Source organism: Felis catus, chromosome B3 (assembly GCF_018350175.1).
Source record: "Felis catus isolate Fca126 chromosome B3, F.catus_Fca126_mat1.0, whole genome shotgun sequence".
Taxonomy (NCBI): Eukaryota; Metazoa; Chordata; class Mammalia; order Carnivora; family Felidae; genus Felis; species Felis catus.
In genome coordinates, this window is record NC_058373.1 from 144,071,973 (window position 1) to 144,097,339 (window position 25,367).

The following is a 25,367-nucleotide window of genomic DNA, read 5'->3' on the forward strand; positions in this document are numbered from 1 at the left end:
GCAGAGAGAGAGGGAGACACAGAATCTGAAGGAGGCTCCAGGCCCCGAGGTGTCAGCACAGAGCCCGATGAGGGGGAGCCCGATGAGGGGGAGCCCGATGCAGGGCTCGAACCCACGAAACACGAGATCATGACCTGAAGCCAAGTCAGAGGCTTAGCCGACCGAGCCCCCGGGGGCACCCCAGGAACGTTGCCTTTCAGCGCTCTTGATCTGTCAGTTTGCATAGCCAGGTAGCCCCACTTTCTCCCAAACTAAGTCCCTGTCCCCAGTATTTTCTCTGTCCCTGGGAAGCACTTGTTTCTGGGGCGTGGGGGCAGATCATGTGTCACATCCATGCCGTAGTGTGAAGCTTCTTCCATTTGTTTCTGGGAAGCAGATGGTAGGATGGAGTCCCCCGTATTTGGTTGCACATGTTGTAATGTTGTCAGACTCTAGAACTTGTGCCTGAGGAACCGAGTGGCCTGTCACATCCTCAGTATGCAAATACAGGCAATGTGTTTTGTTTTATTTTTCAGGCAACTTTTTTCGTAGGTAGTTTTGCTGATGCCGTCTTTATTCAGTTAATTCTATGGTATTTTAAAAATGGCTTTTTAAATGTTTATTTTTGAGAGAGAGAGAGAGAGAGAGAGAGACAGAGATAGAGTGTGAGTAGGGGAGGGTCAGGGCCAGAAGGAGACGCAGAACTAGAAGCGGGCTCCAGGCTCTGAGCTGTCAGCATAGAGCCCGATGTGGGGCTCGAACTCGCAGACCGCTAGATCATGACCTGAGCCGAAGTCAGACGTTTAACCGACTGAGCCACCCAGGCGCCCCATCTCTATGGTATTCTAAACATTGGTTGTAATTACAAAACGAATGCAGCGTCATAAAAATTTAAGTAATACAGAGAGGTACCGAGTAAGAATACTAAACCAGGGGTTTTCTATCTAAATGGTATGTGAAATACACCTAAGTTACAAAAACAAGATCACTCAATCGTCTTGTTGAGGAACTCATTTATTTCCTGTAGAAACCTCTCGGGTGGCAGATTCACAGTAGGCACGCGTTGAGCGTGTCTGGAGAGTGTCTGGAGAGGCCACCGGGAGCTGCAGAGATGGTCCAACCTGGAGACCCTGGGGTCGCCGGGCGGCCATGGCACCGCACAGGGCACGCTCCCGGGGTGCAGCACGGGGCCTCCCGTGAAAGACCATCCGCCGTGGCGGCCACAGAAGCGGCCAGGGGCCCGGAGCCTGGAGGCTCGGGCCGGGCCGTGTTGGCAGGTCACAGTGCTCGGTGCCCCGTTTCGAGCAGCATGCTTTCCAGAAGCAGCCTGCTGTCGGTCTCCACGTAGGGCTGGTGCAGCCACATTGACAAGTAGCTCAGGGTGAGGTCGCGGTCCGCGGCGTGCGCAAGCTCTTCGGTGATGGTGCGTTTCAGGAGAAGCTCCTTCCGGTACATGTCGGACAGCTTGCGGGAAACCTCGTCTGAAACGAACGTCTGTCTCCTTTAGAAGCAGAAACGCGCGGCAGTGCTCCTGCCCCGGGTGGGGGAGGCACTGCTCTGGAAACCTCCTCCTCAAACGCCAGCCTCGGCAGGAGCCCCGAGATAAAGAAGGAACCTGTGGGTATTTATCACTCTGGCTCGTGCAGACTAGCAGGATCAGATAGCACGAGAAGGTTCATGAAATTAACAAGTATAACCTTTTCTGCTCAACTCTTCACTTCCTGCGAGGATTATGAACAGGAGGTTCACCTCAAACTGGTAATATTCCAGTAACACATCACAGGTCAATGGTTTTACCCTTTTCTTCCTCATTTGAAAGTGAGGTCTCAGATCGGCATCACATGGCTAGGCCCTTGTTTTGAACTAACAAAGCTAAAGGTAATCGTGATCTCATGGAACTTATTTAAGTAATGGATTAAATGCTCCCACTACTTTTCTTCCATGGGGCTGGCTGAACTGACTTCAATTTATCTTTTATTTTAATTTAAGTTTATTCATTTTTGAGAGAGAGAGAGAGAGAGAGAGAGGGAGCACGCACAAGCATAGGAGGGGCAGTGAGGAAGGGAGGGAGGGAGGGAGAGAGAATCCTAAGCAGGCTCCATGCTGCCAGCACAGAGTCTGACACGGGGCTCAATGTGTCAAAGCATGAGATCATGACCTGAGCTGAAATCAATAGTTGGACGTTCAATTAACTGAGCTACCCAGGTGCCCCTCAACTTATGTTTTAACTTAAAACCCAAAAAGCTCTTTCCTTCTTCAAAAGGAAGAAAATTCTGCCTCTGCAGAGGAGGTGGAATTGATTCTACCCATTTTGTTGTTGTTGTTGGGGTTATTTTTTTTTTATTTAAAAAAAAATTTTTTTTTTCAACGTTTATTTATTTTTGGGACAGAGAGAGACAGAGCATGAACGGGGGAGGGGCAGAGAGAGAGGGAGACACAGAATCGGAAACAGGCTCCAGGCTCTGAGCCATCAGCCCAGAGCCCGACGCGGGGCTCGAACTCACGGACCGCGAGATTGTGACCTGGCTGAAGTTGGACGCTTAACCGACTGCGCCACCCAGGCGCCCCGGGGGTTATTTTTTTTTATTAAGTAATCTCTATGCCCAACGTGGAGCTTGATCTCATGACTCCAAGATCAAAGTGTCTCATGCTCTGACTGAGCCAGCTGAGTGCCTCGACCCATTGGCTTTAAGGGGCTAATAAGGGTAACTGGCTTCATGTGTCTCTAATTATGTTTAACATTCTTTGCTGATTATTAGAGCCAAGAAGCCCATTTTAAGATGCCCCCAACCTCCTTCCCTTCCAATGGACACTCTCGAATTGAATTTCAAAGCCTGTCAGCTTCTTCAAGTACCAGATTGAAATAACACAGATACTCTCAGGGTGCCTGGGTGGCTCAGTTGGTCGGGCGTCTGACTTCGGCCAAGGTCATGATCTCGCCAGTCCCGAGTTCTAGCCTCACGTCGGGTTCTATGCTGACAGCTCGGAGCCTGGATCCTGCTTCGGATTCTGTGTCTCCCCCTCTCTGCCCGTTCCCCCGCTCACACTCTGTCTCTCTCAAAAATAAATGTTAAAAAAATAAATAACACAGATACTCTCCTAATTTCAACTCCTGAGAATCAACTCAGAAAGAACTACTTACAAAACTGGGCTGTGGGCCACGTGTGAAACAGGGGGGGGCGCTGCCTCTCGTGTCCATAATGGTAGTTTTCTAGTTCACAAATTCCCTTGGTAGTTGAAGACAGCTTTTCCATTTTCGTCTGTATTTTGGCCTGAAAAGATATTAATTGGGAATATGAGAACATTATTTGAAATCTACTCTAGTCTCCAATTCCATAACTATAAGATTTCCAAGCTAAGAAGTATAAGTCTGGTGAGACCCAAAGTCCAATAACTCAACACTGGAAACTCCACGTGCAGCAAATTTCCAGGGAGAGATATGGAGGTAGACAGTTGCTACGATTTCATTCAGTTGGACGACTTCAAAATAAACCCTGGGTTTCTGGTGCCGGAAAGAGACAGCTTGCTGTGTCCCACTTCACCGAGATTTCCGAAGGCACGAATGTTTTTGCACCAAAGACCTGGAGGAATCTCAAGTCAGGCTCTGCCTTTATGGGCTGAGAGGACAAAAGGCAGTAAATGAGTTTATTTCTGACTTTTATTTATTTTATTTAATTAATCAATTAATTTTTTTTAGGGGTCATTTTGAAATTTATTTTTTTAAGGTCACTTTTGTGATTTTTTTTAAATTTTATTTTTTATTTTTAAAAATTTACATCCCAATTAGTTAGCATCTAGTGCAACAATGATTTCAGGAGTAGATTCCTTAGTGCCCCTGACCCATTTAGCCCATCCCCCCTCCCACAACCCCTCCTGTAACCCTCAGTTTGTTCTCCATATTTATGAGTCTCTGATGTTTTGTCCCCCTCCCTGTTTTTATATTATTTTTGCTTCCCTTCCCTTATGTTGATCGGTTTTGTCTCTTAAAGTCCTCATATGAGTGAAGTCATACGATTTTTGTCTTTCTCTGACTGACTCATTTCACTTAGCATAATACCCTCCAGTTCCATCCACATAGTTGCAAATGGCAAGATTTCATTCTTTTTGATTGCCGAGTAATACTCCACTGTGTGTGTGTGTGTGTGTGTGTATATATATATATATGTGTGTGTGTGTATATATATATATATATATATATATATATATATATATATACCACATCTTCTTTATCCATTCATCCGTCGATGGACATTTGGGCTCTTTCCATACTTTGGCTATTATTGATAGTGCTGCTGTAAACATGGGGGTGCCTGTGTCCCTTCGAAACAGCACACCCGTATCCCGTGGATAAATGCCTAGTAGTGCCATTGCTGGGTCGTAGAGCAGTTCTATTTTTAGTTTTTTGAGGAACCTCCATACTGTTTTCCAGAGTGGCTACACCAGCTTGCATTCCCATATTTCTGACTTTTATTAACTGCCTTTGAGTATACTGAAAGCTTGAGGCTGTTTCCTTGCTTATAAAATCGTCATCACAGAGCTGCACGCTTCACACAGGAAGGAAATGGGGAGGACTTGACATTGATGGTGCCTCGGGGTGGGGTGGAGGGGCTCTGCGGGAAGCTCCCTCACCGCGCGTCATGTGCAGGGCAGTGGCCGAGGACACGGGCCTGTCACCACTGCTCAGCTGAGCCAGCACAGAGCGCTCTGATGAAGTGCCTGCTTTCACGTGGCGGTTAGGAGGACTAAGTTAGTGTGTGTGAAGCACCTAGTTGGGGCTATAGAAGGGTCTGTTAGGTAAGGGGCGAAGTAACTAAGACTTCAGATTTAAGGCCACATTTCTAATTCCTATGTACGGTTATCTTTATGTACGCGCGTAAATACGAACAGATACATAAATCATCAAAATCGCAATTCCTTGCACTTGGCCCTTCAGCTGCCCTCCAGTCACACCCGAAGTGATGTGCACCGAGCTCTGCTACCGTTCGTTTTTAAAGGACTGCACTCCTTTCCCCAATCTTTTGAGGTTCGATATTTCACCTGGCCCAACCCCAAGAGGTAGGACTCAGCACTTCTGCATTACAGAAGGGACAATTCTCAGGGTTGCTGAACTAGAGAAGGTCAAAGCCGGCACCTCAAGCCACGCCTCCCCCCCCCCCCCATCTCCTGACATGCCATCCCGTGGTCTCTGTGTCCTTCAGCAGCTCCCTGTTGCCACCCAATTCAAAGAAAAGCTTATACATGATCAGGAGAGCGGGCGAGGACAATCCTGGGGGTCTGATGCTAGGTCGGCGGTGCCCACGCTCAGCTCGGTCATTGACAGAGTCAAGGGAGATGTGCAGTGGGCAGCCCTGAGCCTCCAGGGCATGAGTGGCGGCCCATCCCCCCAGCTCCACCTCAGTCCACCTCCTCCCACAGACCAAACTCCCGAATGTTCATCCAGCTTAGGACAAGGGGTGTCTCAAAGTCCCCCACCGAGGTCAGATTCCTTAAAGACACTTAAAAGCCGAGTCTGGGAAAACATTCTAAAAAGCTGGAGTAGAACAGGAAAAATAACATTATCACCCTTATGACACCAGCTTTTTGCTTTTGGACATAGAATGAGAACTTATTTCCAAACCACTTCAAACTAGAATAAATTCACCGGAGCAGAGAATTTCAGTGCCTGACGCCAGCGCCCCGATCTTGGTTCCTCCAGTAGGAGGCACCAGGGCTCCTTGGAGAAATGGCTGATCCTGGGACTGAGGCAGGAAATACATGAGATGGGCCCAGAACATCCTGGAAGGCTGGAGAGTAAGGAAGTGTTCAAAAAGACCAAAACCGAAAACTCACAACGATGGAAGCATGTCAAAGGGACACAGGAGCCAACTGAACCCCTGGTGGCCAAAGCAGGAACAACTCAAGGCACAAAGGAAAGCGGTGCTTCCATGCTACAGCCCCAAGTGGAAAGCAAATGAACACGAGTCCACACTGCCAGAAACAAGTGATCCAGTAATTAGCAGGTGGGGGACAACAGACAACTCTCCAATGCCCACATAATCCATGCAGATGGTCCACCCTTGAGGAGGTGAAGCAGAACTTCTCATTCCTCAAGCTCAAGCGTGGGCTGCAGTGACTTCCTTCTAGAGAGGACAGTGTGGAGGGCGGGGGGGGGGGGGGGGGGGGGGGGGGGGAGGGGAGGGGAGGGGAGGGAGGACTTAGTTTTACAGAGGAGAAACCTGACCACACCCCAGACAGCTGATCAAGGTCAACACCCATCGTGCTGCGTCATGGTCGCAGTCCATGCCCTTGACAGGATGCGATGAGAACAGAACCTCATCTCTGCGGTTTCTTCCAAAGAACCCACAACCCCGATCAAACCGTGAGAAAGACATCAGACGGATTCTAACTGAAGTCCAGCTGTAACACACCTGACCAGTACTCCTCAAAACTGTCAATGTTATAAAAAACAAGGGAAGGGGAGCCTGGCTGGCTCAATCCATTGAGCATCTCACTCTTGATCTCAGCTCAGGTCACGATCTTACAATTCGTGAGTTTGGGCCCTGCATCGGGTTCTGGGCTGACGGTGCAGAGCCTGCTTGGGATTCTCTCTCTCTCCCTCTCTCTCTGCCCCTCCCCGGCTTGTGCTCTCTCTCTCTCAAAATAAATAAACTTAAAAAAATAATAAAAAACAGGGAAGTCTGTGAGACTGTCACAGCCAAGAGGAGTCTAAAGAGACATGATGACTCCATTTACTGTGGCGTCTGGGAAGGGCTCCCAGGATGGAAGGAGAACGTTAGGGAAAAAACAAAAGAAATGTGAATAGAGTACAGCCTTCATTGACTAACAACGTTCAATCCTGGCTCATGAATTACAACGTAGGTAGCATACAAATGAAATTTGTGAAACGCAGGACAGTAATGTATGAAACAGGGTGCAGGCAGGGGATCATTTATGGGAACTCTCCCTACTATCTGCTCAACCTTTCTGTGAATCTGAAACTGTCCTAAAAGATAAAGCGTTAATAAAAAACATAGAATAAATTCACTGTCTCAGGACACTGTGGCTTGGGGAGACCATAGAGACCAGGGCCTACCTCTTCCCGAGGCCACTCGCCCAGCTGTGGCATTCATGACCGTGCACCACGAGGCCTGTCTTCCTGTTTTGGTGACTGGCTTGGGCCAGTATGACCCTCCCCGTCGCTCACACTTGCCTTCTATGGAAATAATCCTTCCTTTTTTAGGAAAAAGAAGGTAAGCCCCAGGCTCAAAGACTTTGATGGGGAAGCCATATTCAGCTAATGTCTTTTTAACATGATTTTGGTTGTATTATAAGCAAATGTTAAGTGACTAAAGAGCATGGGATTGATACAAACTGTGAGGTAGACACGAGAACGGAGGGAACGTGCGTACGCGGATCTAGTTCCACCCAGGGGTTAATTCCTCCATGGCCTTTGTAATCCTACAGCCTTTGAGGGGCTCATTTCCAGTGACGGGACACAGCACCCCCAGCTGTGGACAGGACCTGCCACATTGTTCTCTGGTGGGAGCCAAAGCTTCTGCCAATCCCAGGGGGGTCTCCCCGGTCCCCTCAGCGGCCTCAGGAAACCAGCGTACGGCTTCCTTCCCTTGGGGTGGCTCCTGGCTTTCGTGGCAGCCGTTTAGTCCACGGGTTCCTCCTTTCGCGGGTGAAAACTCCAATTCCTCCAATCACTCCTGTCTGACAAGGCCCGCGCCGCTCAGATCCCCATCAGGACGCTCTGAACACGCATCCATGGTCTCTCGGTCCACGTGGACGGGCGGGCCCATCATTTTCCTGGCTGTCCTGGCTGTCACAGACACAGCCCAGCCTCCATCTGAAGATCTTGGGAACTTGGCTGACCACGCGCATGCGCTCACCTATAACCCAGCAGCTACTTTCACGCGGACCTGTGCCGCAGGTCCCGGGGACCGAGGGCAAGGCTCTCCACGTCTCATCTGCTGCTGCTCCGTCCATCGAGCCTGCTGGCTGGGTTTTCTGGACCTTACCTCTCCCTGCTAATGTCTTCCCAGTCTCTCCTCAGTGCAGGTGAGTGGGGCTGAAGAAGGGGTCCCGGGGCACCAGCCTGCCCCTTAAGAATGCAGAGAACCAAGCGTGCCTGGGTGGCTCAGTCGGTTGAGCAGCCGACTTTGGCTCAGGTCATGATCTTGTGGCTCCCGAGTTCGAGCCCCGTGTCGGGCTCTGGGCTGACAGCTCAGAGCCTGGAGCCTGCTTTGGATTCTGTGTCTCCCTCTCTCCCTGCCCCTCCCCCGCTCACGCTCTGTCTCTCTCAAAAATAAAAATTAACATTAAAAAAAAAAAAAGAATGGGGAGAACCAAGGACAGATAAACAAAACCAATCACACCCTCCCCTTCCCAAACTTTTTCCTAATGTGCTTCTGGATACAGTTCTAAATGAGAATGTGCGCTAACAAGACCCAAGTGGCATTTAAAAACAAAATCCTTGGGGCACCTGGGTGGCTCAGTCGGTTGAGCGTCCGACTTCAACTCAGGTCACGATCTCGCGGTCCATGAGTTCAAGCCCCGCGTCAGGCTCTGGGCTGATGGCTCGGAGCCTGGAGCCTGCTTCCGATTCTGTGTCCCCCTCTCTCTCTGACCCTCCCCCGTTCATGCTCTGTCTCTCTCTGTCTCAAAAATAAATAAACGTTAAAAAAAAAAATTTAAAAACAAAACCCTTTCAGATCGTTTTACATTTTGTAAAAGTCACATTAGTAAGTGTTGGAAGTGTTTCTCATTCTAACATAGCTTTGAGATCCTGTGACATCTTCATACCAGGAGGGAACGAGGGACGAGGAGGCTATGGAGCGAGGTGGGGGTGCATCGAAACGACAGACCACGAGGCCATCGGGGCTGAAGTGCACCTAACCAAGCATTACGCGTCTAGCTCTTTGGCTGTTGAAATGATTTCAACACCAGAACTCAGCCACCCGGTTCCTTCTCTTTCAGGGACAATATGTGCGCCCGCTTTTTTGTTCCAGCAAAAATATTTGCCATGATCAAATGGGTTAATTTGGGAAAAAACAAACAAAATAAGTGGGCGGTTTTGCATAACTTACTACTTTTAGGTTTCGATGGCTCATTCTGCCTGGGTTAATTCCCCACTGGCCCCGGAGCTGCGTCGAGACCTCGTCTGCCAGAGACACAGCGCGGATACGATGAAGAAAGCAGATCTCACAGAGCCCGCAGCCCTTATCCTCCCGCCTTCCTGTGAGCGGGGGTCAACACCAAGTCGCTGACGCCTGTCTGGTTATCTGCTTCTCACCACAGCACCACCCCCGGGCGAAGAGAAGGCAAACAGGACAGTTACAAAAACCGAATCCTTTAGGAGACTGTTTGCTATGTAGCCCCGTAAGCATCCTAAATATCCCGAAGACAGTACTGATCTCAATCACAAAGAAAAGACCACCTTGCCAAAGTGTCCTCAACTTACCATTATTTTCTCATTTCACTGCTTCTGAAACCGTAACGCATCTTGCAATTGATTTGATATTTGAGAGGGTAGTGTTTCTTTCCTGAGAAATTCTTCTAAACTGATAGCTTTATAATAGCTGGAACCCTAAATCTGAACAAGCGGTATCTCAAGGAAAGACAATTATACCCCACATATTCCTGTTTAACGGGCAAAGAATCACGTTACGTATCAGAAACACCTCCATCAAATACCGTTCATACATAACGATTTTCTATGTTCGTAGGTAAGTTCTAGTTGCTCCAGTTCCAGTATGGAGGTGGGAGCTGTGTACATTTGGGGGCAGGTACGGTGGGCACGGGAACTCAGTCATTAATTCATTAAACAGACATTAAAGAGCATTTCTCATGTGTTAAACTAGGGCTCACGGGCCAAATCCAGCCCACACCCTACTTTCGTACGGTCCAAGAGCTAAGAATGGGTTTTATAGTTTCAAACGGTTGAAATAAAATGTAAAAAGAATATTCTATGATACATGAAAAGGATATATTAAAGTTTCAGTGTCCATAAATAAAGTTTTATTGGAACACGGCCATGCTGACAGACTTCAACTACCTCCATTCTGACCTCAGTCTGTACTTTCTGAACAATTATGTTCTTCTTCTTTCCAGTTTATCTCCTAACTCAGGCAAAAGAGCCAGAGGACATCACACAGGGCTGAAAGAATGAAGGTCTAGGACAGCATCTTGGGGAGCGTCGAGATTTAGGGGGCAGGAAGTAGAAGACACCAATGGAGAAGGCGGAGGAGGAAAAAGCAAGTATCTACAGGAGAGCATCTCCCACAGCGTCCACACCTTCCGAGATACACCCCTGGGATTCGGGGACTGTGAGCAGAGGGGGTCAGGGGTTCTGGATCTCACCAAAGCGTTGAAGGTGGTCTGCAGCTCCTCACACAGCATCTCTAGCTCCTTGCTATATTCCGGAAGCGTCCTTCCCGCCTTTTCCCCGCAAGCCGGGCTGCTGCTCTGTAGCTCTGTCTTGTCCTCACTCCTGGACAAGATAGAAAAGAGGGGGAACACGGTACTCTCTGAAAGGCACCTCATCTCATTACGGCAAACCCAAAAAGTGCTATATCCACGCAACTGTGTCAGGCATTTGGTACAGGTGTTATTTCGTGTCATTGTGACGTATGTTTACTTATCACTGTTGTCCACGAGGAACACGTCCACCAGTTTTGCACTGGAGTAAGTCGGCTGAATGCAGCCCCGTGGTACGCTTGGCCCAGGGGAGTCCGTGCTCGATGTACACGGACAAAAGAGACATGACCGTTTTCCCAGAGTTCGCTGTCTGGAAATCGTTTGGTAAACTGAATGCTGTGGCCTATGGGGTATGAACTTAGCTCGTGGGGTCACCACACTTCCAGGAGAAAACTAAACATGAAACTAGAAGAGACAATATCAGAGAGCGCCTTATGCAGGAAGGTGAACCGCCGGTTCTTGCTGAGTGGGCCTCGGCAGGAAGAGGGGGGAAGGCGGCGGAGGGCCAGGGCGCGTGACGTGCGCCGGGGACTGGCGAGAGCCGGGCGGACAGGCCGGGCCCAGAGACTCTCAACTCTGGTCCGTGGATGATGACAGAGGAACAGAGAATCCTAACTCTGAGAAATAAAAAATATACACGTAGGAGAGAATAATGAAACTAATCTCCCAGTCGGAAGTGGTAACTGCCAACGTTTTTTTTTTTCACGACTCCTGTCTTTTTTAAAGGAATTGCTAAGGGGGCGCCTGGGTGGCTCCGTCAGTTAAGTGTCCAACTTTTGATTTCAGCTCAGGTCATGATCTCATAGTTTGCGGGTTCGAGCCCCATGGCGGGCTCCATGCTGACAGCGTGGAGCCTGCTTGGGATTCTCTGTCTCCCTCTCTCTCTCTGCCCCACCCCAACTCTTTCTCAAAATAATAAACTTACGAAAAAGAAAAGAAAAAAACTGCTAAGGAAAAATACACTCCTGTGTCTCCTCTACTCCCCATCCTCCAGCTGACTTCTGACATATGGTCACCAAAGGTGGGGAGTGGGGTGCTCCACCCCAGCGGGGCTCCCCACAATTTAACTCCATTTAGACACTATCTACCTGGAGACAGCCTCCGACCCCCACAGGTCAACGCTCGGCCCCACAAGACTGTCCCTGCTCGACTTCAGACACCAACTACAAGTCCATGTTGTTTGTTACTTGTGCTTCTGACCAATGGGCTATAAGTGAGAGGTTCCCATGACCCGCCCCCTTGGATCTTTAGGATTTGCTGGAGCGGCTCACAGAACTCAGGAAAACGGTTTACTTACTAGGTTGCTGGGTTATTACAAAGGATATTGAAGGATATGAAGGAACAGCCCGATGAAGAGGTTTATGGGGTGAGGTCCAGAAGGGTCCTGAGCACGAGGCTTCGGTCCCCGCGGAGCCTGGGTACCACCCTTCTGGCACGCAGAAGTGTTACTATTCACCAAACCAGAAGCTCTCCAAACCTCTGTCTTTTTGGGGTTTTATGGAAGCTTCGTTACGTGGGCACGATTGATTAAATCATCGGCCGTTGGCAACTGACTTAACCTCCAGTCCCTCTCCCCTCCCTGAGTGGAGCTGAAAAGTCATGCCCTCTAATCCCCTGGTTGGTTCCCAGGGGGCTTTCCGGAAGTCACCTCCCTAACATTAACTCAGGGGGTTTGGGAAGAACACGTTAGGAATAACAGGACATTCCTTTCACCTGGATCATTCTGGAGGACAAAAGCTCTCACCCGTTAGGGAATCAGCAGGGTTTTAGGAGCCACGTGCCAGGAACAGGGACGGAGACCGAACAGATATGTCTTACCATAAATCACAACATCACAGAAACAAAGTGCATTGTTATGAAGTCAAAGTTCTACTGATCTCCCACCCAACGCTCATTCATCTTAGAAGGTGTGAGCTTCATGACCGGGCCTGTGTCCTTCCAATCCGTTTTTATACTTTTACATACGGACATAACCATGAATAATACGTAGCATAATTTTGTACTTAAAATGGACATATACAGTTTATACGTGCATATGTCATTTTGCTCCTTGCTCTTTTTCTTAAAATAATTTATTTATGCATGTTGATAAAGACTACATTTGCAACCCTAAGAGACTCGAGGGGGCCGCCTGGGTGGCTCAGTCGGGTGAGCATCGACCTCACTTCACATCATGATCTCATGGTTCATGGGTTTGAGCCCCTCGTCAGGCTCTGTGCTGACAGCTCGGAGCCTGGAGCCTGCTTCGGATTCTGTGTCTGCCCCTTTCCAGTTCATGCTCTGTCTCTCAAAAATAAACAAACATGAAAAAAAAAAAAAGACTCCTAGGGTGGGAGGCACCTCAGTGGCTCAGTTGACTAAGCATCCAACTCTTGATTTCGGCTCAGGTGACGATCTCATAGTTTGTCGGAACGAGTCCCATGTCAGGCTCTGTGCTGACAGTGCAGAGCCTGCTTGGGATTCTCTCTCTCTCTCTCTCTCTCTCTCTCCCTCTCCCTCTCCCTCTCCCTCTCTCTCTTCCCCTGCTCCTTCCCCAACTTGTGCGTGCATACGTTGTCTCTCAAAATAAAATAGACATAAAAAAAAAAAAAAAAGAGTCCCAGGGTGAAGCACTTAGAGCATGAGGAGCTCTGGATGCACTTACCATAAACTGATTTTCAGGTTGGCAATATTATTTGCAGTAGCAAAACCTGTGTCATTGAGGTTTTCCCATTTCAGGATCAAGTTATGCCAATCAGCTGCATTGTCCTTGATTTTTCTTGCACTGACAGATAAGACAGGTTTTCTGGGCGTTATACTTCCAAGAGCATTTCCTGATGGGGAGTAAAAGAAACATAATTATCATGAAATTTGTGAAAAGAAATAAAATGAACCTCATTTAAAACGGGGTCGGGAGGCCCTGAAAGGCGAGCTGTCGTGCGTACATGACTAGCTGCAGGCCAGCCAGCAGGAAGAAGGAAGGTAAGAATTATTATGACGAGGGAGGGTATTTTCCGCATAGGAATCTCATTATCTGCTTTCGAGAGAAAGATCCTCCCCGTTCCAGCAACAGTGCCCCAACCACCACTTGCAGCCAATGAGAACCTCAAACACGTGTTTTTCTCCAAGGAACTTGTGTTCCACACTCCCCCACTTCCCCCTAAAACCTAATTAAACCTGACCTTTCCGGGGCGCCTGGGGGGCTCATACGGGTAAGCATCCGACTTCGGCTCAGGTCATGATCTCATGGCCTGAGGGTTTGAGTCCTGCGTGGGGTCTGTGCTGACAGCTCGGAGCCTGGAGCCTGCTTCGGATTCTGTGTCTCCCCCTCTCTCTGCCCATCCCCTCCTCATGCTCTGTCTCTCTCTCTCTCTCAAAAATAAACATCACAAAAAAAAATTAAGGGGCGCCTGGGTGGCTCAGTTGGTTAAGCATGAGACTTCTACTCAGGTCATGATCTCACAGCTCGTGGGTTTGAGCCCTGCGTCCGGCTCTGGGCTGACAGCTTGGAGCCTGAATCCTGCTTCGAATTCTGTGTTTCCCTCTCTTTCTGCCCCTCCCCAACTCATGCTCCGTCTCTCTCAAAAATAAACATTAAAAAAAATTTTTTTAATGATTCAAAAAAATTAAAAAAAAAAAAGCAACCTGATCTCTCCTGTGTATCTTCCGACTTGCCCACTATTCACCATAGCTTGCTTGTCCTGAATTGTAATTCCTTTCCTTTCTTTTTTTTCTTTCTTTCTTTCTTTCTTTCTTTCTTTCTTTCTTTCTTTCTTTCTTTCTTTCTTTTTTTTTTACAAAAAGTGATTCTTTGCTCTGTTTAAAGTTAACATTGCTTTGTGGTTACACTGGGGGCCAAAGGAGATGACCCCAGGGGACGATCACCCTCAGGCTGCAGGGAGGCATCTGCAGGGCGCCATTGTGCTAACCCCTTCAGAGTCTCTCAGATTTTGAGTCCCTCCCTTTGGAGGAGCGTTCCACTTAATTCGTTTAAAGTACTCGCTCATTTTCCAAACCTCAGATTTTGAGTAATGGGATCTTGATTCTCTACATTCTCTCAGAAGGGTCCTCCCTGTGGGACCCCAGCTGATCTTATGTTTAAAGTTCTTCCCTCTTCGTGTGCTTATTCATTAATTTAATTTAATTTAATTTAATTTAATTTTTTTTAGTGTTTAATTTTTGAGAGAGAGAGCATGAGCAGGGGAGGGGCAAAGAGAGAGGGAGACACAGAATCCAAAGCAGGTTCCGGGCTCTGAGCTGTCAGCACAGAGCCCAACGTGGGGCTAGAACTCACGAACTGCGAGATCAGGACCTGAGCTAAAGTCGGATGCTTAACCGACTGAGACACCCAGGCACCCCTTATTTATTCTCAAATATATTAACAGTGTTATATTAGTTGGAGGTGTACAAGATAATGACTGAACAATTCCACACATCACTCGGTGCTCATCACGCTGGGTACTATTTCTTTTTTAAGTAGGCTTCACGCCCAGCATGAGGCCCAATGTGGGGCTTGAGCTCATAACCCCGAGATCAAGACCCGAGCTGAGATCAAGAGTCAGGCACTTAACCAGATGAGCCACCCGGGCGCCCCATGAGAAGTTAAAACTTCATTGGCCATGATGGCGACCTCTTGATCTCCCCAACTTTTCTCAGAACCTAATTAGAAAGCTCTCAGTCTAAGATTAAGCAGCCTACGAGGGATGCCTATTTTAATGAGTACCTGAAGGTTTATAAACATATTCAGGACTCTCAAGTCGCCTCTTTATAAAATACCAATCCCAAATTAACCAAGTGGAACAAACAATTGAAAGAAGGCAAAAGTCTTCTGAGGCCTCTTAGTCTCAGAGCACACGATGGCCATCTTATGTACGCAAAGCCAACAGCCACCTTCCTCTTTCCCTCCAACATGGCCCCCCCTCCTTTATACCCTCCACTTCCTCATTCAATCCTCTGTCTGAACCTCCTCCCTTTCTCTCTGGACCTCTCCCCATTTCTTCCTCTCCCAAACTTACTAAAATCTGCCCATGAAAGTCAGACCCTCTGAGGATCCAAATGCTAAACTCCCAATTTCTCATGTTCCCTGGACAAAAGCTGAATTACGACCCATAGTCAAAGACTTTCTTGGGCGCCTGGTGGCTCAGTTGGTTGAGCATCCAACTCTTGATTTCAGCTCAGGTCACAATCCCAGGGTCGTGGGATCGAGCCCCACATTGGGCCCGGTGCTGAGCGTGGAGCCTGCTTAAGATTCTCTCTCTCTCCCCCCCCCTCTGCTGCTCTCCCCTGCTCGTGTTCCCTCTCTCTCTTCTCTCTCTAAGAAAAAATAAAAAAGACTTTCTCAAAGTGAGATTTGGGGATCTCAGATTTGCCGACAATCCTCACAGATCCTCATAGATTTGCTGAGTTATTTAATACGGTTATTCAAAGTTATCAACCCAGTTTCTCAGATTCGTATCAACTATTTCACACACTTGTTGAGGGCCAGTCCGAGCCCTGGATGAACACTGCTGATTGGGATAATCCTGATGAATGAGGATTACCTCCAATCTGCCTTCAGTCTTTTACTTCCTAAATGATTAAATTCTTTCCAGCTTATCTCTTAACTCAGGCAAAAGAGCCAGCTGACAAAGTACCCGCTGTTGGGAACCAGAACTTGCCCCTGAAGCAATGAGGATTGCCCCAAGCCAGCAAGACCCCTCATGACTGACCCCACGACAATGACTGACCTGACCTTCACTGCCCACCTGCTCACACCCACCGACCCCTGCCCCACACTTTCCTTATATAAACCTGCAAGTATTTTCAGCACTTGGGAGACAGTCTTTGAGACATTAGACTGCTGTCTTCCTGGCATTGGCTTTGCCGAGAAATACACTCCTGTCTTGTGTCCTCACCACTCCTTTCTCGGGTCTTTGGATTTTGTCAGCAGGGAGTGGTCGAACCCCGCAGGGAGCGGTCAAGCCCTGGAGGCAGGTGTTCGTGCACCTCTGTGCCCCAGCTACACAGAGAGAGTCTAGAAGCACAGATGGGGTACTATCCCTGGCCTTGCTATATGATTGAGCTCCTGCGGTTGCTAAATGACTTTCAGAGTTAATTCCTAGGACTTTCCCCCAAACTGCTGAATACGGTAAGATTCAGGCTTATATCCAAAAGCCCAATGAACCTATCTATGGAGGATTATAATAGTTGGCTCCAAATTGTTTTTAAAGAAAATTCTGGTCTTCCTTTAAACATTGAATCCACTTGGGCAGTTTTTAACTCTGTGTTCATTAATGGGCTGAGCTGGGATCTTCCCTTTCTAGTTAAGAGGACCGGGACGGAATGGGAAGCTTGTCCACTGCAGACCCAGTTAAAGTAGCGAGCCGGCTCGCCTGCACCCTGGGTGATTCAACAAAAAGGAAGAACCGTGTGGTCCATAATTTTCAACTCCGACAAATGGAGGCCCCTAAGCAAAACTAAAAGCGTCCCGATCTTTACCGATATTGTAAAAAGCCAGGCCATTGGAAAAAGACCGCTGGACACTTAAGAGCTCCAGCCGCCTTCCACCCTCTGACCAGCCTTTCCAGATCCTTGGGAATGAAGGTCTCTCTGCCCTTATGGACGCGAGAGCTACACTCAGTGCTCAACCCCGCTACTGGCAAGCAGCCCCCGCCTCGGAGTGCTAACACCCTTCAAGTGGGAGGGAGGGTCTCTAGTAAACCTCGAAAGGGTCCCGTCTCTGAACCTGGTCTCTCTTGCCCAGGCCCTCTAAGAGATGCCCACCTTTTCTCCTTAGTTCCTCGGCCTCTGTACACTCACCGGGCCCAAATGTCGTAGAGAAGTACGCTGGGATTTCTTTCTCCCGGCAGGGGGAAGTAATTCTAGAATCCGACAGCGGCAACCAAAATAGCCAACCTGGTGAATCCCGTGACCCTTCGACATCTTTTATTTGCTCAGTCGCTGACCGCACTGGAGCCGATTCCGAGGACACCAGCCGTATGATCCTCCTGGACCAACTACCGCCCTCTGTATGGGCAAAATCCTCCACTGCTCCCGGCAGGATCCACAGCACGCCTCCCATTAAGATCCCAACAGACCCCTCAGAGCCTCTCCCCGGAATTAACGGATGAGCCGTAAACAAAGACACTCTGAGGGCACTTAGATGTTAACGGAACATCGGGAGGCTCGGGGTCTCATTATCCCCTGTAGTAAGGCCAGTGACACCCCTATTTTACCTGTAAGAAGACCCAGTGGCTGAGGAGGGAGGTCTGTCCAAGAACCCCAAGCCATAAATAACACTGACCTCCCTCACCACCCTCTTGTCCTAATCCCCACACTCTTATTAGCTTCTATCCCTACCAAAAGCAAATTTTTCACGGTGACCAGTTTACAGAGCACCTTCTTCAGCATGTCTGTGGATAAGGCCAGCCAATCTCTCTGCTTCGCCTGGGTGGGACAGCAGGACACCAGGACAGTCACGACCCAGGGTTCTTCACGAACCCCGAGAGCTGACTTAGATGACACGAGGTTTCCTGGAGGCGCCGTCTTGTGACAATATCTACGGGACGTGCTTCCTCCGCCTTTTCCCAAGCCTCCCCACAGGAGGACAGCATCCACCTGTTGAAACTTTTAGCCTTAAAAGAACATGCAGTCTTAAAGGGAAAATTGCAGTTAGTTCAAACCCAGGTTCAATATTTAGGGCACCTGAAGTTGAAACAAGGTCCACATTTGGATTTAGGTAGCCTTCACTGCATTCTGAACTTCCCAAAACCTAAAACTAAGCGTGTTAATGGGGTTTTCTCAGGTTGGCTGGCTATTATTAGAACTGGATCCCTGACCCCATTATTTGGGAAGGTCAGGATGACTTGGCTTTTTTAAATGTTATTTATTTTTGAGAGAGAGAGAGAGAGAGAGACAGAGAGAGAAAGAATGCAAGTGGGGAAGGGTCAGAGAGAGACGGAGACACAGAATCCGAAGCAGGCTCCAGGCTCTGAGCTGGCAGCACAGAGCCCAGCGTGGGGCTCGAACTCTCGAACTGCGAGATCATGACCTGAGCTGAAGTCTGATGCTTCACTGAGTGAGCCACCCACGCACCCCAGGATGACTTAGCTTTTAATACCTTAAAAGAAACCCCAATAAACATCCTGCTCTTGGACATCCCAATTATCCACTTCCCTTTTTTCCATTTAGATATGAAAAGGAAGGGAATACCCTTGGGGGACTCACCCCCAACACGGGGACCACCATCGACTCCACAGGGCATTCCGGCCAACAGGCCATGTGGCACCAGGCTCTGCCCCTTGCCACAGAGCCATTCCTATCACCACCCTTTTGGCTCAGGCCAGTGAGGAGACAGTCCCGGCACCCCTGTTGCCATCCCTGTGCAAACTAGAGTTTGGGCCGAACAGCAATCCCGTCCTGCCAGAGACTCGAAAATTCCCATTACTGACCGCTGTGCGTGCAGCCATTGCTGCGCTGATAAAATGACCTCTGTAAATCAATACTATGGGCAAGGTGATAAGGCCATAAAGCACCTGCTCTGCTCATCCCACCTGCACCAAATTGCAATGCTGGACAACCTGTCCACACCGCCCCTGGGCATTTTAATTGCCCAATGGACCATCCGAGGTTTGGCAAGTGGATTTTATTCAGCTTCCCCTCCCCCCCCCCCCAAGGATACAAATGTTTTAGCCACGGGTTGTATGTTTTCTTATTGGACTGAGGTTTTTCCTTGTAGGCAGCATACTGCCTCTTCTGCAGTTAAAATTCTTTTTTTTTTTTTTTTAAATATTTATTTATTTAGAGAGAGAGCACAGGCGGGAAAGGAGCAGAGAGAGACGGAGACACAGAATCCGAACCAGGCTCTAGGCTCCGAGATGTCAGCACGGAGCCCGACGCGGGGCTCGAACCCATGAGCCATGGGATCATGACCTGAGCCAAAGTCAGATGCTTAACTGACTGAGCCACCCAGGCACCCCAGCAGCTAAAATTCTATAAGTAAAGATCATCTTTACCTGGAGACCCACCCTTGAACTTCATAGTGACTAAGGATCTCATTTCACTGGTCGGGTGATGCGACCAGTCTGTGCTATTCGGCTGGTTTTACAACACTTTCACTATGCTTACCACTCTCAATCCACAGGGCTAGTTGAACTGGCATCTTAAACATGTAATTGGCAAAATCTGTACAGGCCCTCTAACCACGTTGGCCAAAGGCACTGCCAGTAGTCATTTTATTTTATTTTATTTTTATTTTTTAAAATTTATTTATTTATTTTTGAAAGAGAGAGTGTGTGTTCAAGAGTAGGGTAGGGGCAGAGGAAGAGAGAGAGAGAGAATCTTAAGCAGGCTGTAAGCTCAGCACAGAGACCGACTTGGGGCTGGATCCCACAACCCTGGGATCATGACCTGAGCTGAAATCAAGAATTGGATGTTTAGGGGTGCCTGAGTGGCTCAGTTGGTTGGGTACCCTGACTTCGGCTCGGGTCATGATCTCACAGTTGGTGGGTTCGGGCCCCACACCAGGCTCTATACTGACAGCTCAGAGCCTGAAGCCTGCTTCAGATTTCTGTGTCTCCCTCTCTCTGCCCCTCCTCCACTTGTACTCTTTCTGTCTCAAAAATAAATATTAAAAAATAAATTAAAGGGGCACCTGGGTGGCTCAGTCGGTTAGGCATCCGACTTGGGCTTAGGTCATGATCTCACGGTTTGTGAGTTTGAGCCCCGCGTCGGGCTCTGTGCTGACAGCTCGGAGCCTGGAACCTGCTTCAGATTCTGTGTCTTCCCCTCTCTCTGCCCCTCGCATGCTCATGCTCTCTCTTTGTCTCTCAATGATAAATAAACATTAAAAAAATTTTTTTTAATAAATTAAAAAAATAAAAGACAATTTTAAAAAAAGGAGTTGGATGTTTAACTGACGGAACCATCCAGGCATCTAAGAAAACCTGATTCTCGATAAGTGATGCTACTGAACAAAGATCTTGATCAAAAGGGGGAAGTGTGAAAATAAAGGAAACCTCATTTAGCGATAAGATTCTTTTTTTGAAAGTAAGGTCTACACCCAATGTGGGGGGTTTGAACCCATGACCCCTAGATCAAGAGACATATGCTCTACTGACTGAGCCACCCAGATGCCCCAGGAAACCTCATTTAAAATGGGGTCAGGAAGCCCTGGGAGAGGGGGCACCACTTGCTGCAGCCTGCACAACCAGCAGGAACAAGGAAGATAAGAATGATCTCAACAAGGGAGGGCATATTTCACAGAGGAAATTTGTCTCCTGCTTTTAAGAAAAGGACGGAAGATCCCTCCCTGCCCCAGCAATAATGCACTGACCACTGCCTGTAGCCAAGAGTGAAACCATGGTGCAAAAACGGCTACAGCTGCCAACTCTTGTTGTCCTATAAACTTTGGTTTACAACAACTCTCCTCAATTTCCTCCTAAAACCTAATGAAAGCTGACCTTCCCTTTGTCTCTTTGAACTTGCCTATAGTTCACCATAGCTGGCCTGTCCCAAACTGTTAATTCCTTTGCTATGGCTGACTAAATTCTTTTTTTTTTAAACTTACATAAAATTGCTCTTTGCTTTGTTTAAAGGGAACACATTTATGGTCTTAGTTGAAGGGCAAATTTATATCTATATTTTCTTCCATCAGAAATAGTCAGATGAGGGGCGCCTGGGTGGCTCAATTGGTTAAACGGCCGACTTTGACTCAGTTTGTGGGTTCGGGCATCAGGCTCTGTGTTGACAGCTCAGAGCCTGGAGCCTGCTTCGGGATTCTGTATCTCCCTCTCTCTCTGCCCTCCCCCTCCACTCCTGCTCTGTCTCTCTCTCTCAAAAGTAAATAAACATTAAAAAAAAGAAAAAAAGAAAGAAATAGCCAGATGGAAGAGATGAATAGGGCAAGGTATGTGGAAAGTTTCCATGCTCTCCAAGCACAGTACTCACCATGTTCACCAACCTGGAGTTGCCCCCAATTCCATCCTTTTGGGCTGTTATGGAGGCTTCATTACATAGGCATGGCTGATTAAATCATGGGGTGTTGACCCTCTTCCCTACGGGGTGGGCAGGGGAGAGAGAGGGGCCTGAAAGTTCCAACCTTTTAATCACAAGACCAGTTCACAGGGGTGGGCTGGGGCAAGCAGCCCCCAACCAAAGGTCACCTAGGGGCTTTCCGAAAGTCACGGCATTAACATGACAAAAGACATCACTCTCACACTTTCGGCGATGCCAAGGGTTTTAGCTCTGTGCCAAGAACAGGACAAAGACCAAATATTTACTTATTATAAACCACAATAGCACAGCCTGTTACGCAAGTCCTGTCTACGACTTCTCCATCTTCTTCCTGCTTGCTCTCTATGCCTCAGTGCTAGCTCTGTACAAGTTCTGACGTTGACCTAGAATATTTTTCCTGTCTGTGTGTGTCCCCATACCCTTGGCTTAGTATCCCAAAGGCTCTGCTTATTTAATTTTCTTTCTTTCTTTCTTTCTTTCTTTCTTTCTTTCTTTCTTTCTTCTTCTTTTTTTTTTTTTTTTTTGAGAGAGAGAGAGGGAGAGAATCTTAAGCAGGCTCCATGCCCAGTGTGGAGCCCAATGTGGGGTTTGATCTCATAAACTGTGAGATCATGACCTGCGCTGAGATCAAGAGTTGGACACTGAACCGACTGAGCCACCCAGACGCCCCAATCCTTTGCTTATTTAAATATCATACTGGTTTTTCTTTTATTCTTTACTTATATGGCTAACCAACATTAGTGAGTACCAACAATATGCCAAACATGGGGGATGAAGTGACTGAATGAGACCTACCAGGACTATTTTCATGGAATTTACTTTCCAAGCAGGAAGTGGATAATAGACAACTAGATGACCATGATCAATTTAGACCATGGTGAGTGTCATATGGAAAAGAAAATGGGGAATTGGTGGTGTTTGGGTGGCTCAGTCAGTTAAGCAACTGCCTCTTGATCTTGGCTCCTGATCTCACAGTTTGTGAGTCTGAGCCCCACATCGGCCACACTGATGGCACGGATCCTGCTTGGGATCCTGTCTCTCCTTCTCTCTGCCCCTTCCCTGCTTATTCTCTCTCACTCTCTCAAAATAAATAAATAAATAAACGTAAAAAAAAAAAAAAGGAAAAGAAAATGGGGTCTTGTGTTAGGGTGAGCCCTTGAAGAGGTGTCATTTAGGCTGGGATCTGAATGATGAGAGGTCAATAGCAAGGGTCCTATCTGAGAATGAGCCTGGTGAGTCTGAAAAATTGAGAAAGAGCAGTGTGGCTATGATGAGAAATGGAAGCAGAAAAATGTTCACCTTTAGCCCAGAAGGCTAACCAGCAAGGATAGTTCATCAAGGATCCAATATGTGCTGGCTGCTACCTTCTTAAAGCATCTCATGACTGCCTGTAAATCTCACCGACACTATCAAACTGAGTAAGAAACGCCAGAGAAATCTTGTGAAAGCAGTTTTATGAGTAGAAATTCAAAGAAACACTTAGGACAAAACACTCCCTCCATGTCTCCTCCCCCTTGACCAACTACCAGCTTCATACAGCAAAAAGCGCAGCCCTTTCCGCCCCGGGGGTCCTGACCCCATGTTACTTACATAAACTTACAATTGCACCATACAACATCTCAAGATTCTTTCTTGACTATTGTACTTGATCACCCCACATCACCTAGAATGGAATGGCGTGGGGGGGCTGGTAGGTGAGGGGGCAGTCAAGCAACTGGAACCTTACAGACCAAGATAGAGTTTAGATGTATTCCAAGGCAGTGGAAAGTAAACAATAAACTTGGAGTAGGAAAGTGACATGATCTGATTTAGGTTTCCAGAAAGTCCCTCCTTCCACAAAAAAATCTTCCTGGATCTCCCAGGTTGGGTTGCCTCCAGGAGTCATTGCACTAGATGTCTGAACACAACCTATTCTTCGTTATCACTGGCACTCACTAGTGTGGTATATTTGCTTGTGTGATATCTATGTTCCCTGCTAGACTGTAAGCACACTGGATAGTGATTGCGTCTTGTTCCCCTCTCAGAACCCTGGCACATAGTAGGTGCTGAATAGCCTGTGTTAAATAGGGAAATAGTTTTTACCATCTGTACTATAATCTGCTAAGGGTTACTCTTCTCCAGTAGGGACTCTTTGAGAGTGAGGACATCTGATTCATTCTTTGCTCCACACCAGCACAGATTTAGGAACCTAAGACAAAGTTCTAACTTCAAGAAACTCAGGCTAGTAGGTAAAGAGACCGGTAATCAGAGTCACAGCACAGAGCAGAGTGAGATAAAGCACAGTGGCTGCCTCACTTATCCCTCCAGGGCCTCAGCTCCCAATCTGTTCACATTACTACATGGGATCGCTGTAAGGCTCAAATGAGCTGACCCCCATAAAGCACTAAGGACACGACTTGGCACATGGTGAGCACTCGCTGAATGACAGCTTTTATTATGAGCTCTGTGACCGGTAATCCTGAGGGGAATTCAGGGGAAGGTTTTGGGAGCAGTTGGGCATGCAAGGCTTGACACCCAATGTGCTCCGCTAATTCTAGTTTGTAATGAGAATCACAATTTGGTATCTGGATCAGCCGACACTCCTTTGCATACATCAAGTAGTTCCACGCGTGACAAAACTGAGGCTCGGCAAAACTGACGGGCTCCCGGGCCGACCGCGGAGCCTGCGCGGGGCCAGTGGGCTGGGCTGGGCCAAGGCAGGGACCCCCCATTCAGGCCGGGAAGCTCCCAGCCTCCGGCCCAGGCCGCGGGCCAAGCCGTGACTCTCACACCCTCCCTGCCCCGGGGAGCTGGCCCGTCGCACGCACCTGCCATGCGTCCGCAGATATCCCGGGAAGGAGCCCGAAGCCCCGCCCACGCCCGCCGGAAGCGCGCCGACGTCTCTTCCGCCGCGCTCAGCTAGCTGGCCTGCTGCCACTGGTGGCTCCGCCGCTCAGCTTCCGGCTGTCGCTCGGCAGTGTCGGCCCGGTTGCCCAGGGAACGGGCTCCCGGCAGCCCCCGCGGCCCGGAGGCCGTCCCCGCCTCCTCCGGCCGAGCCGGACCGACGAGTCCGGAGGGGCCGTCGCGGGAGGTGAGTCCGGCGACGCCGCCGTGGGCCCCACTGCCCCCGCCTCCCGGCCCGCGCCCCTTCCTCGGCCTCCCCGCCGCCGCTCACACCTCCCCCAGGCCGCCCTTCGCTCGCCTCGGCGCCTCAGGGTCGCATTGCCCATCTCGCCCCCGTTCCCGGCCCCCGCGTCGCCCCGGCGGGTGGCCGAGCCCGAATGCCACAACACTCGAGGCGCCAGGCTGGTCTGGCAGAAGCCAGCGGTCCCCGGAGGGGAGCGGTGGTCGCCCACACGTCCTCGGCCCCGCTGGCCGGCCGGCCCCATCCCCGGGCCCTCGCTCCTCCCACTCCGCGCCTTCCCTCCCTCTGCCGCACCCTCGTCCCTCGTCCCTCGTCCCTCGTCCCTCGTCCCTCGTCCCTCTGCCTGCCGGCCCGCGGCTCCCAGCGCCGCTGTCTCGTGATTGACGTTGCGTTCTGTCCCCCGACCCTGTCAGTCCGGTGCCTTCCTCCGCGCGCCAGCACTGCCGGCACAGACCTTGGCACACACCTACTAGGTGCTCAGTAGGTGTTCGTTAAATGGGTAAATGAAGGACGCCTCCCTCAGTCCTGTTTGAGGATCTGGGAGGCAGAATAGGTCCTGCGACGTAAAGAATGGGGTACCGTGGAGTGAGACCCGGGTTCAGGTCACAGCACTGCCCCTTCCTAGCTGTGTGCTCGGGGCAAGTGATACCACCTCGCTAGGCTGCAGTTTCATCATCTGTAAAACGGAGATGATAATAGTTTCTACCTCTGTCTCGGTGGGAGGATCCAGCGGGTCCGTGCGGGTAAAGCGCTAAGCACCGAGCCTGGCTGGCACCTGATACATTTCAGTAAAGGGTAGCCCCTGCTGAGTTACCCACATGCTGCCCTCCCG

General features: G+C 49.1%; 2 protein-coding genes across 11 annotated transcripts in view; one reads left to right on the forward strand and one right to left on the reverse strand.

Moving 5' to 3' along the window:
- Window positions 1-975: 975 nt before the first annotated feature.
- Window positions 976-24,353, reverse strand: CINP (cyclin dependent kinase 2 interacting protein). Of its 2 annotated transcripts, none has more exons than XM_023256079.2 (5): window positions 24,219-24,353; window positions 13,085-13,253; window positions 10,324-10,453; window positions 3,122-3,251; window positions 976-1,460 (listed from the first exon to the last, which is right to left on the reverse strand). In XM_023256079.2, the coding sequence occupies exons 1-5, from the start codon at window positions 24,223-24,225 to the stop codon at window positions 1,258-1,260; spliced, it is 639 nt and encodes a 212-aa protein (XP_023111847.2). In that variant the 5' UTR covers window positions 24,226-24,353; the 3' UTR covers window positions 976-1,257. The 2 variants fall into 2 exon arrangements, with proteins under 2 accessions (XP_023111847.2, XP_044916494.1); XM_045060559.1 differs by lacking the exon at window positions 24,219-24,353 and adding an exon at window positions 21,359-21,395.
- Window positions 24,343-25,367, forward strand: part of TECPR2 (tectonin beta-propeller repeat containing 2) — a 107,276-nt gene continuing 106,251 nt past the window's right edge. For 8 of the 9 annotated variants that reach the window (XM_045060549.1, XM_045060551.1, XM_045060553.1 and 5 more), the window contains exon 1: window positions 24,343-24,481. The gene's annotated coding sequence lies outside the window, so the exon portion shown is untranslated. The remainder of the gene's footprint in view (window positions 24,482-25,367) is intronic. The other variant, XM_045060550.1, reaches the window with a different exon arrangement.